This window comes from Caloenas nicobarica, chromosome 3 (assembly GCF_036013445.1).
Source record: "Caloenas nicobarica isolate bCalNic1 chromosome 3, bCalNic1.hap1, whole genome shotgun sequence".
Classification (NCBI taxonomy): Eukaryota; Metazoa; Chordata; class Aves; order Columbiformes; family Columbidae; genus Caloenas; species Caloenas nicobarica.
This window is the reverse complement of record NC_088247.1, coordinates 62,361,582-62,373,938: the sequence shown is the minus strand read 5'-3', so window position 1 is coordinate 62,373,938 and position 12,357 is coordinate 62,361,582. Positions and strand designations below refer to the sequence as shown.

Here is a 12,357-nt window from a genome sequence, read left to right as displayed (position 1 = left end):
ATCTTGAAGCATCCAATTTGCCCTCTCCTGTGCCCTACCCAAGGAGCACCTCCTGCACCACTATGTCCTTGTGGAGTGCATGAAGGATCAGAAGCTCCAGCTCAGCCTACATGATGGCCATTCTGACCTCAAAAGAGGAGTTTGGCGAGGATGTCCTGCCTACCGCTGCCCTCTCGGCATGCCCGTGGGCAGCTGAGAAAGGGAAAGTGGAGAGGGTGAGCAGAAAGCCAGGCGAAGGCACTGTTGAAAACAGGCCACCATCCAGAGCTTCCCTGCATCCGGCTTCCCCTGGCCCCTCAGCACTTCCCTGCTACTGCAGCACAAGTGCTCTTTGAAAGGAGCTGCCCGATCTGGAGCAAGAGGCAGGAGCGCTGGTCTCATGGGCATGGGGGGCTTGCACACACGTGGTGCTGCTGGGGTGGTGCTGCAAGGTGACAGGGGACGTGCCCAGCCAGACCGATCACCTGTGCACAGTGTGTACCCACCCGTGCTCCGCAGGTTCTGTTTTTCTTTGCCATTCCAAGAGCAACAATCATAAATAATGCTAATAAACCCCATCGCACCAGCCAAGGGCAGGAGTGGGTGGGCACTTGCCCTGTACACCCCAGGTGGCTGTGGGGCTAACACTAGGAGAGAGTGGAAGGAGGTGGGAAGTTGGGGAAGAGTGTGCCGGCACCCCCACGCACACCTCCCGCATGTGGCGCCCGTGTCTGTGGAAAAAGGTGGATCTCGGATCTCGTCTCCGGGAGAGGGCTCGGCCCCGTGGGCGCCCACGCGGGTCCGGGGTCCCACGCCGGTGGAACCAGCTACCTGCACCGCGGCAGCGCCGGAGGGGCGGACCTCGTCCTTCTGGGCAGCGCTGCCGGAGCGCCCAGCCCCACGCGTGTCCGCGGCGGCCGCGCTGCAGCGACACGAGCGGACGGGACGCGAGGGAGCCCGGCGATGCCTGAGCCGAGCCGGCCGGGGCCGTGGGCAGCGAACGGCGCCCTCCGCCGTGGCCGCGCCGAAGGAGGGCGGGTGAGCGGCGGCGGGATGTGCGGGGCGCTGCTCCCTGCCGCCCCGCCGCGAAGCTCCGCTTTGTTCCCGCGGGAGGCGCGGAGCGGGGCGCAAGCGACCCAGGGACACACGTGTCGCCCAGCCGTGGGGAGCGGGGTGCTTGGATGCCTGCCAGACCCGCCTGGCCCCTTCACGCGTGTCCTCCTGCGCGCGTGTGCCCTGTGCGTGTGCGCGCGCGTGTGTGTGCGCGCTGGCTGCTGTGGGGTTTTTTTCTCTTTCTCTCTCTTTTTTATTTTTTTTTTCCCCCTCGCTTGCTCCAGGTTTTACTTCTGGTTGCCTGTAAGGGTTTTGCTCCTCCCTTCTGAAATCCTATATTAGCTGTGGCCAAAGCTGGGTAAGAAACACAGCTCATTGTTGGCAAGTGCCGATGAGCCTCGCAGAGGAGTGAAAAACAGCTCTGGGGCTGCGGCAGCGATCACAGCACCGTCACGTAAGCGCCGAGGAGAGAGCCGGGGAAGCCCTCTCTATGCTGGGTGACTTTTACTGACTGATTTCACCGCCACCTTTGAAGCAAAAGAAGAAAGAAGCCGGGAGGTGAGTGCGGCGGTTCTCGTAGCTGGTGCCGGGTGTCCCTTTTGTGTGCAACAGGAAAAAATGTGACTGCTTAAACACGCGAGGAAAGGTATTTCTCAGCTGCCTGGCTTTGCCTCCTTATCTGTGCATTACTGTATTTTTACCAAAATTCGGACTTCATTCTGAAAGTTGCCGACAGCGGCTAGGTGGGACTTGCCGATTCTTTGCTCGTTCCCCGCAAGTTAGCGAGTGTGCCGTGGAAATCCGCTGCCTTCCCTGGCGAAGCCGGGGGGCTCGGGCGCGTTTTCAACGTGCGGGGAGGAGGCGGCTGTTGCCGTATGCAACCCTTTCCGCTGATAGGTATGCACAAGTTGGAGTGGGAAGGCGTGTTGCTTGCCGGATTAGCCGGGGGACTGGGATTTTCGTACCGCAGGCTCCCCTTTTATTTTTTCCTTTGTACGCGGTAGGATATTTTTTCTCTCTCTCTTCCCCCGCGGAAGAGAGGACGGCGGGACCAGCCAGGTCGTTTCTCCCAGGGCCGGGTCGATGCAGCCGGTCCCGGCGAGGGCTGCTGGATGTCCAAGGGTGTATTTTCCTAATGTATTGGCACGCTGACTTTCCAGGTGGGCAATGGCAGACCACATGATGGCCATGAACCACGGGCGATTCCCCGACGGATCCGGCGGGCTTCACCACCACCCCGCGCATCGGATGGGCATGGGGCAGTTTCCCACCCCCCATCACCACCACCAGCAGCAGCAGCCGCCGCAGCAGCACGCCTTCAGCGCCCTCATGGGCGACCATATACATTACGGAGCTGGGAATATGAACGCGAGCAGCGGGGTGAGGCACGCCATGGGGCCGGGCAGCGTGAGCGGAGGGCACCCGGCCGGCAGCATGCCGCCCCCCGCCCGCTTCAGCGGCTCCCAGTTCATGGCCCCCCCCGTCGCCAGCCCGGGAGGGCAGCTGAGCGCCAGCATGCAGCTCCAGAAGCTGAACAACCAGTACTTCAGCCACCACCCTTACCCCCACAGCCACTACATGCCGGACTTGCACCCCGGCAGCCACCAGCTGAACGGCAGCAGCCAGCAGCAGCATTTCAGGGACTGCAACCCCAAGCACGGCGGCGGCGGCGGCAGCGGCTTGCCGCCCGCCGTCCCCCACGTCCCCGCGGCAATGCTGCCGCCCAATGTCATAGACACTGACTTCATCGACGAGGAGGTCCTCATGTCCTTAGTCATCGAAATGGGGTTGGATCGCATCAAGGAGCTTCCTGAGCTGTGGTTGGGACAGAACGAGTTTGACTTCATGACAGACTTCGTTTGCAAACAGCAGCCCAGCAGGGTAAGCTGCTGATTCATTTAAAACAAACAAAGGACTTTCTATCGGTGCGAATGAAAACATTCCCCTAGACACGGTGTCTCACTTTTCAGGGCTTGAAAAGGTGAGAATCTGGAAAGCAGAGTCAACTATGCGCTTGTATAATTTTTTTTTTTTCTTAAATCGCTGCCACTTTTTTTGTAGCTTTGACATTCACGTCCCCTCCCGTAGTAATAATTTCTAGCGAACTCTGCCTTTTTATGTTGGTCGCCCCCCTCCCCTCCTCACTCTTTTAATTTCCTCGCAGTAACGTGCCCATAATTCCCACAGTGCTGAACTGTTAGATATTAATCTTGGCGAATTGCTTAATCTTGTGGATTTTGTAAACGATTATTTCCAATGACTTGAACTGCATTCAAATTCTGAGTGAACAGGGGAAAAAAATTGCATTAGTTGGTTGCATGAACTTTGAAGGGCAGATCCTACTGCACAAATGCTGCCATCTTGCTTAATTTTTAACTATGCATTGCAGTGCAGACTAATTTTTTTTTTTTTTTTTTTGAATACGCTTAAACTGGAAGCTTAAGAGATGTGGGCCAAACCTTTCCAGATCAGGAAAAGTAATACTGTTACTTAAAAGTCTGCTACCCATTCCCCCTCCCCCATATGTACAGACAATAATATGGTGTGGATGGAATGTTGACTAGTGGCAACCATTTCACAGATTTTTTTTTTAATTATTATTTTGTTTCTGTCTTCAGCATTTTGACACTGTGCTAATATAGTTTATTCAGTACATGAACAGATACTACTGTGTTGAAAGCTTTTCAGGAAATTTTGACAGTATTTTTGTACAAAACATTTTTTTGAGAAAATATTGTTAATTTATTCTATTTTAATTTGCCAATGTCAATAAAAAGTTAAGAAATGCTTTAGTTTTTCTAGAAGTCATTTACCAGTATTTTTCTTCAAAACAATTCCCCACTGTCCCCGGTAAGTAGAACATCTATCTGTACAACCGTGTTGGTGTGCAAAAAGACATTCCAAAATAGAAAGTACACTACACCCATATATATGTCATGGTGAACTCGGTAGGTAAGCAGGATTTGAACATAATTACAGCATAAAGCCTCATACATAACATTGTACTATGCCTGTCAGTGTGGTTTTATGAAAAATAAAGTTGCCAAGGCGCAACTTTTTTGTGACTTGCCAACATACTTGCTTTAAATGTAGTTGTCCAGAGTTATGATGCATAAAGTATTTATTATATTTATCTATTAAACTTGTAATTTTGTACATCTTCTTTCATTTATATAGTAGACTTTGTTTTTTGTATATTTATTATCTCACCTGAAAGAGCTATGTAAATGACCAAGTGCTCAACATGCAAGTACTTGTAACTTGGGAAGGGAGGGTGGTGGGTCTCGTCCGCCCCTCTCACCTCACATGGTTAACACCACGGGAAATTGCTGCATCAATCCAGATCTGCATTCACCAGATCTGTGTTTCATTTCCAGTGCCTTAGAAGAAGGGGCATATATCCCAAAAATATTCCACCGTGGGACATCTCTGACCCCTCTCTCCCAGAAATTGCCACCAACTGAAGCCGCTGAGACAAATCCATACAGGTCTACTTTAAATATATGACAGAAAAATGCCCATTATTACAAAGCAATTGACATCTTGCTCCTTCAGTGCCAACTGTTGCAGCCTTCTGCCCCCACTCAGCCTTTGGCAAAGCTCCCATATAAGTTATTACTTGGGTGAGGACTGCCGGATCAGGACCCTAATAATACATGTAATCCCATTTAGTGACGCTTCCCAAGTTAAATACAGGAGCAACACCACTATGCTTTTTGCTTACTTTTTCAGCCTCGTTTTCTGAATTTGTTAGGAAGAAAAACAGCATGGTGAATGTAGTTAAATTTTAAACCTGGGCATGTAAATGGAGAAAGATATCACCACACAATGGGAGTGTAAATAATAGTGTTTTCAATCAAGCTGGGAAATTAAACTGATTACTATTACTAAAATTGCCCCAGCTGGTGAGAAAAGTGATACTTGGCCTTCTTTGCATTACAGACATGAGGCGGCTAATATGTTTTATGAATATGAAAAAAAATAATGCTTTTATTAAAGTAGTAGCAAAACTAGAAAAAAGGAAGTGTACACTTCTGGGAAAACCTGACGATAAAGTGCTCTCTGCAGGCGATAACAGCCTGGTCTTAGACAACTCCCAGCACCCAAGAATTTTTAAAAACTACCGTCTGTTTTCAGCAAGTGTTTGCTAATGTTTTGTGACGGTAAATTTAACATCAAATGGCAGCAAATCATAACTTATCAACTCACCAATAATGTAAAATGGTGTTTAGGAGAATACAGCTGTAGTTTTAAGAGCCATTGCCCAGCTTGCCACTATATAAGTCCTTTTTCCATTGTAAGGCTGTTTGATCTGTACACATTGCATTGCCCTCTGCAATTTTTCTGATTCTAATCAACTTCTCATAAAATAGACTATCAAATTATGTGCATACCAAATTGCATAGCCCCCATGATCATCTAAACCAAATGGGAATACTCTTGCTTTGAAAAGCACTTTCGCTTCATAAAGTTGGTTAAACAACAGATTCTTCACAGTTGAGACATCACTACTTAAGTCTGTCAACATTAAATCCTTCTGTATAAGTTTTTCCAAGAATAGACTGTTTCACGGGCACTCTGGTAGAGTGTATTTGCGTACAACTCCTTGTGAAACTCCTGAAGAGCTGCTGCTTCTAAACAAGAGCAGCTACTGAAAGCACTGGCTTTGAGCAAGGCATCATCAAGGTTTTTTACCATTTCTTAAAAGCAGACTCCAGGGAAATTTGTAGAACAACCATATTGCCTACCTTGTCCTTTAATTTCTAGTGAGGAGTCAGATCCCAGTTGTCAGCACAACCACCTATTTTCTTATTCATAATGTCATCCACCAAGCAATACTGGGGGCCTGACTCCCATCTTCCCAATGTGAACCCCTTGGCAACGCTCCCACTGCTGAAGCAGTAACAGGCCTTCAAGCAGATCCTCTCTAGCCTCCACACTGTTGAGAAATACACTCGAGTAATTTATTATTTGAACCCAGAGATTAGTGGAAATTGCAGAGTGACCCAGTTTTCCAGCAACCGCCAGATCCTCGCGAAGGACGTTGCCGTGTTGTGTCCCATGAAGTTGCTTTCAGCGCAGGAAACTTGACCTCTGTACTTTGGCTGTTTTTCAAGAACTTCCAACACGGTACACGAGATCTGCTCCTCTTTAAGCCGCGGCCGCAAATAGACGCGCTGCTTTATTTGGAAGGGAGATCAGCCTTAAGCCGCCCCGCCACGCAAGACACGCTCGGTGGAAAATTAGGCGCCGATTAACGCAATCCTCTGCCTTTTTCCCTGGGAATAAAGAATGCACGGGTGGCCCCTGGGGCGGGCGGCGCAGGGGGGGCGGCTGCCCCCTCACCCACGGGGGTCCGCCGCTGCACGCCGGGGCCGGGAGCGCTGCGAGAGGCCGTGCCCGGCCCGCCCCGGCCGGCGCGGCTCCCGGCGCGGCTGCCGCAGCCACCTGCGCGGGGCGGCCGGCGGCGCCACGGCTCCCCCGTGTGGGCGGCCGCGCTCCCTGCCGCCGCCCGCCGGGCTCCGCCGCTGCCGGGTGCGGGGGGCGAAGGGACCCGCGGGGCCCGGGAGAGGCTTCCCGAGGCGGGGAGCTCCGTCCGCGCCGCGCCGTTGGGCTGTGCGAGGTGTGCGGCAGGGAGGGGAGGGTGGCGGCCCCCAGCGAAGGGAGCCGGTGCCCGTCGCAGCCCTGCCCGAGGCGCCCCGGAGGCCCGGCAGCCGGGCTGCACGGCCCCGCACGGCACGGCAGCTCCAGCGGTGCGGGGCCCCCTGAAATTCCTCGGCGTGGGATTAGAGAACAAGCAAGCGAACCTTTGTGAAAACACGCCTGTTGGTCTCAGGTTTTATTAAAAAAAAAAAAAAAAAAGTTATATAAACGAGGATTATCCCCTACTTATCTTGTCTTGCTACAGGGATTGGAAAATTCCAACATCTGGATTTGCAGAGTTCCTTTCATTTGTTTCTTTTTTTACTTACTCTTTTTTTAAAAAACTTTTCTCTCCCAGGAGATGTTTTCCACACTCCAGATCTGCTAGAGAAGTTGGATATGAAGACCGATGGATTGCTGCTGTTCAGCTGAAGGCTGTGGCACATGTCTGTGGAGCCACATAACACTTCCTCGGGGCATGGGTAGCTTCTGTGTCACCGTCTTGCTACAGGAGCCATCCTGTTCCTGACCTGTTCCTCCTGCCCTCTGCCTCCACTGCCTCCTGCCTGTGCAGCACAGCAGGGCTTAATGTGTGAGCTGGTACCCAAGGGACTGGTACCCTCTCGTATTAGAAGCCTTACCAAAACCAGAGTGGTCACAGGCATGGAGGGGAGGGAAATTAAGACAGAAAAAGCAGCTCTTGTCCCTGGCCCTACAGCTATGCTTTTCGAAGCCTTCATTTCTTCTAAAATACTTGCTGTGGTGCTACCACAGACAGGAATGAGAAATGCCAGTGTTACAGATCTGGGCTACGGCACACGGACCTTAACCTGATCTATTTCTGTATCATCGCTCATAGGGATAGCAGCGTGAACAAGGACGAAGTAACATTGACAGGAGCTGTTTAAATGATAAGACAAAGTATTTTTTAAATAGTCAGGACAAATACATTTGTCAGATAACACTGCATGTGCAATAAAACAAGGATGAGGAATCAAAGGAGTTTGGGACCCAAGGCAGCAGCATTTTCTCAGGGTTTCATGTATTCTAAGTGCATCGTTTTGTCAGTACAGAGGAGGTATTTTACATAGTTTCTGAAAATATATTTACACATTTCAATATAGTGCCACTATTGTGTTCACGTGCAAGATAAAGCTGGGTCGCAGTAACTGCAACAATAACGAGATACATCAAATGACTGAACAGATAAACCGCTGTTATGGTAGGCTCTCTGTTATTGTTTGACTCATTTTAGAAAGAAATTTGCAACACCAGGTTTTTAATAAAGATGGCTCAGGTATTGCAGTCCTCCTCCATCTGCTGTGCCCTTCCCCCTCGTAAAAAATTACAGAGAGGCAGTTTGATCACAAGCCTGAAACAGAATTTGAAAGACTCATATTTACCATGTTAAAAATAGGCAAAAGATTTTCTAGCTTGTCAGGCTTCATAAAATGCTGACCACTTTTCTCACCTTTTTCTTTCAGTGGAACATTTTGTTATCGCTGGGCCATTTTGTTATCTCTGTCTAGTGTGGTGTTCATTTAGTGATGTATTCCCTATTTTATCAGCAATAAAGTAAAATAAAATAAACTTTCAGAATTGTCAAGCTCCTAAAACCGTGGCTGAAGTTACTAGTGTGAGTACACAGCATTTCTTAAGCTCAGACCCTAAATATTTAGCAGATTCTCATCCCAATAAGATGCTGAAGATCCACCTATATGCATGCAGTATTGACCAAGAGCCTCCTAACAATTGCACTGTGACTTTTCCACTGTAGCCCGCTTTGCTCATGCTAGGGCACTGTGCAAGAGAGGGTGAAGTTTCTGAAAGTCTATAAAAGGTCTTATCTGCTGCTATTCAAACAGAAGTAGCACAGAGAATTTCGGATTTCACTTTCTCTCTCTGCCGGGATAAGTATTTAAAGGCTTGTTACTCAAAATCTTTTCTGTTTTCTTCTAGCTATGTTATTTAGTCTAATAATTTATATTATCTGTGTCTACAGACATCATACAGCTGTATGTCCTCCATCAACTTTGTGTGAAGTAAAGTAAGTCTTTGAAGGCAGGAATGGCTTCCTGGGATTTTCCAGCAATAGGAAATGACACCAAGACTCTGCACATGTCTGCTTTGTACAGAAGCTAAATAGTTATATTTTGGGTTGCTTGTGGGTTGGTTATCTGCAGGCTGCAGTAAAGTTAGCATATGTTCCGACAAGGAGATGAAGGGCAAGGTATGAACACGGGTATGGAGATGCAGTAGGCAAAACAGAATTAGTTATCATCATCACTGAGGAGGTTTTAGGGGACAGGTCTGAAAACCAGTCAGTCCTAACCCACCAGCTATACACAGGTGCCTGTCTGTGTGGAGTGATGGGAACAGCTTGGTTTTCGTTGTCATGTCTGACAGGGCACAACATTATACACTGAAGAACTGGAGAATTTGAGAAAACGTGACATGTTCACAGACCATTATTTACAGCATAAACCTGAATTTGCCCTGGCAGAGGTAAGTGAGCAAAGCTGCGATTGGATGGAGCTGATGAAGCCTGTGGTCCTGTGTGCTGGCTGCTCTGCTCTTGAGGATGGACACAACGAACAGAGAACAGTCCCTTCTCCAGTCCGCCACCACACTGGAAGCCCATCACATCCAAAACACGGACTTGAAGCCTGTGCTCAGTCCTGCTTCTAAAAACTACCTTCCTTCTTTTTAAACCTCCTGTAATCCAGTATCGGCCTCATCTGGCGGGTTTATTTTTCAGTGGCCAGGACACACCACAGGCCTCATATTTTCTCTTGCCCTCACTTCAGTTTCACCAGTGTGAAAACAAGCCGCTGAAAGCATTTTGAGGCGGTGTGTGTTCGCTTTGGGATGCCCTGTCAGCCGGTGTGGTGGTTTATTGCAGCCATGCCCCGGGATGGCAGGGGAGGGTGACAGCTGGTCTGTCACAAGTCACCTTGTGTGTGACTTTGCCCTATAAGGACAAGAGCAACCTCTGACGGGCATCTCACCCCATCTCTGGCTTCACAGATGGGGACGTGCTGCAGGGCAGCCGCCATCCCAGCCCCTGGCTGCTTTTTCTCTTTCTTTTCTCATCTTTTCAGACGGGGATCTCTCGCCTGGCTTTTTAATCAGGCACTTTACATGAAAGACAGCAGTGCAGAGATAATCACATAGGTTTTTGTAAGGAGCTGTTTAAATTGTTGGTATGTACTTCAAGGGATTTCGTGTCAATTCACAGTTTACATATTGGAACAGGGCAGGAGTAATTTAACACGACAGCTAAACATCAGAGTGGCTGAGAAAGGCTGCGGTACTCGGAGCTTGTCCACTAGGTGTAGCTGAAGCCCTGCGTTTCTTATTGATTAAAGTCGTTAAGAAGAGCAGCCTTTTAATTTGATTTATTGTATACGTTTTAACGGAATTAAACATAGAGTGAATAGTGATGGATGCTTATGAAGTAGAGCCTTTACCTAATGCAAGAACTACATCTCAGCAACTCCACATGCCATCACAAAAATTAGGTTAATATGCACAGGGACTCTTTACTCTGGTTCCTCTAGTCCAGACCTTCTAGTCCAGGAGTCTTTTTGACATGGTTCATTTTAAAGGTAAATATCACAAGCAGTGCAGTCCTCTAATAGAGTACCTGAGTTTGGTTGTGTGGTTTTTTTTCCCCAGGCTCTATTACCAAGGGCTGTATTTAAAGGGGAGGTTGTCTCCACAGAAGCCAGTGAAGCAGAGCACTTCTAAATTCCAAAGCCAAACTCTCAATTAGTATTTTGGCCTAAGGAAGAAAGGGAGAATACTTTGCTTCCTTGCCTCTCCTTCAGATCTCTCTAGGTCTTTCCGTACATAACAGCTTTGCTCTGAATGGTACCTTCATAACTATGATTGCAGATAAGGCAAAACAAGTGATCTTGATTTATGAATTGTGAAGATTAACAGGTATTAAGTTTATTATTCACCTGTGATTTTCGCAGATAAGCTTCATCACCAAAATCTAGATCAGTGATACTCTGGGTCTAGTTCTCACCTAGGTAACGGCTTGGCCAGTGGTCTCCAAGTCAAAAATCAAGGCCTGACTGATGGCTTACCTAGTACAGCCATACCATTGGGATCCCTTTGGAGCACTGGCAGTACTTTATGCCAAAACTGTATTCATATTCTAACACAGTTATTTCAGTTTCCCCTAAGTCACCCCACCAGTGTCAACGGGCCTAAAAGTGCTCTGGACACATGTAATTTAATGGAACTTTATGATTACTTTTTTTCCTCAGAGTAAGGTGAAATAACTTGAAAATGTGTTCTTTCTTATTTTTGTGTTTTGTTTTGATTTGTATATCACCCTGGTAGCAGGTGGCCTTTAAATACCTGTAAAGGAAATGAAGGTAGATGAAAGCTGAGTTAGATGTTTTCTGCTAAATCTGATTGACTAACATTTTCCTTTTTTTTTTTTTTTTTCCTCCTCCACAAAAATGAACTGCTCCAAACTGCTTTTGGTCAGTGGCTTTTGCCAGCCTCTTTCATTGTGAGGAAATTGCATGTTACTTTTTAAGGAAACTTAAGTATACGCATATTTCATTTTCATGTATGCCACATCTTAGGGATATAGACACTTTTGTCTTTCTGGTTATTCTGCTAAAACAGTGAAGAGGTGGGTGTAGATAGTATTTAAGAGCCCAACCTGTACAGATTGCCAGTAAACCATCTGTTGTTATCAGGGGGGTTTCATACTTTCCTTTAGAAAGGCAAGTTTCTAGCTTGTGCCAGCAGTTACCACGTTCATGATTCCTCAGCATTTGTTGGCCTGAGATGGATGATCATGCTGAAATGCTTCATTTCTCTCTTCTTGCACTTTTTGATGAAGGTTACCTGGAAGATTGATAACCTGTGGGTATCCTTGACACCTGACAGTCTAGGAAGGAACAGGATGACAAAACAGGACTTTGATAAAGCTTCACAAGGACCCAGCTAGTCAAATATTAGTTGGTGACATGAAAGACAAGACAGAGCAAGCCAGTAAAGGAACTGTATATTCTCCTTGTTTGCTCTTCGATGGCACATAGGAGGTTTCTGGGGGAGACGCTGCCCAGTGTGCCCTTCAACAGCTTCTCCTTATTGTGACTGGCAAGTAAGTGAGAAAGAATAGGACTACAGAGAGATGATTTTTTTTTTTTTTTTTTTCCCATTTTCTGGTTGGTGAAACAGCCCACAGACTTACAAATAGTGACTATCATTCCAGCCTGCTCTGCTAGCCAATCTCCTAGTGAGAAAAGATTTACAGCACAGAAGCTGACACTAAAGAGCCTGGCAGTGCCAATCAGAGAGCAGGCGCTTGCTGTACCGAGAGGGTACAAGAACGCAACAGAAAGGTGGCTCTGAGGGACTTGCCCACTGGTGATCTTACAAGACAGGGAGGGCAGGTGGGAGACCGAATGACGAGAAGAGAAAAAAAAAAAAAAGAAAACGAAGTGAGAAAAGGTAATAGTTATTATCCATTAGAACAACAATATGACAGTCCTGGAATTTTATTTACATTGTCCTGTGTGGGTTGACATATTCGCAACCCCCAAAACGGCTCAGAGATCTCACAGATAGCTTATCAATTTAATGAAATTCAGAATTTCAATTTTCCACCACGTGAAGTACAGTTCTTTTGTACAGGGAAGATTAGTTTATATT

The 12,357-nt window shown here is 47.7% G+C and overlaps 1 protein-coding gene across 1 annotated transcript; it reads left to right on the top strand.

The window, feature by feature from the left end:
• Positions 1 to 1,319: 1,319 nt before the first annotated feature.
• Positions 1,320 to 4,162, top strand: CITED2 (Cbp/p300 interacting transactivator with Glu/Asp rich carboxy-terminal domain 2). Its single transcript, XM_065631588.1, has 2 exons — positions 1,320 to 1,590; positions 2,193 to 4,162. Exon 2 carries the CDS (start codon positions 2,200 to 2,202, stop codon positions 2,923 to 2,925), a length of 726 nt encoding a protein of 241 aa, XP_065487660.1. The 5' UTR covers positions 1,320 to 1,590; positions 2,193 to 2,199; the 3' UTR covers positions 2,926 to 4,162.
• The last annotated feature ends 8,195 nt before the right edge of the window (positions 4,163 to 12,357 follow it).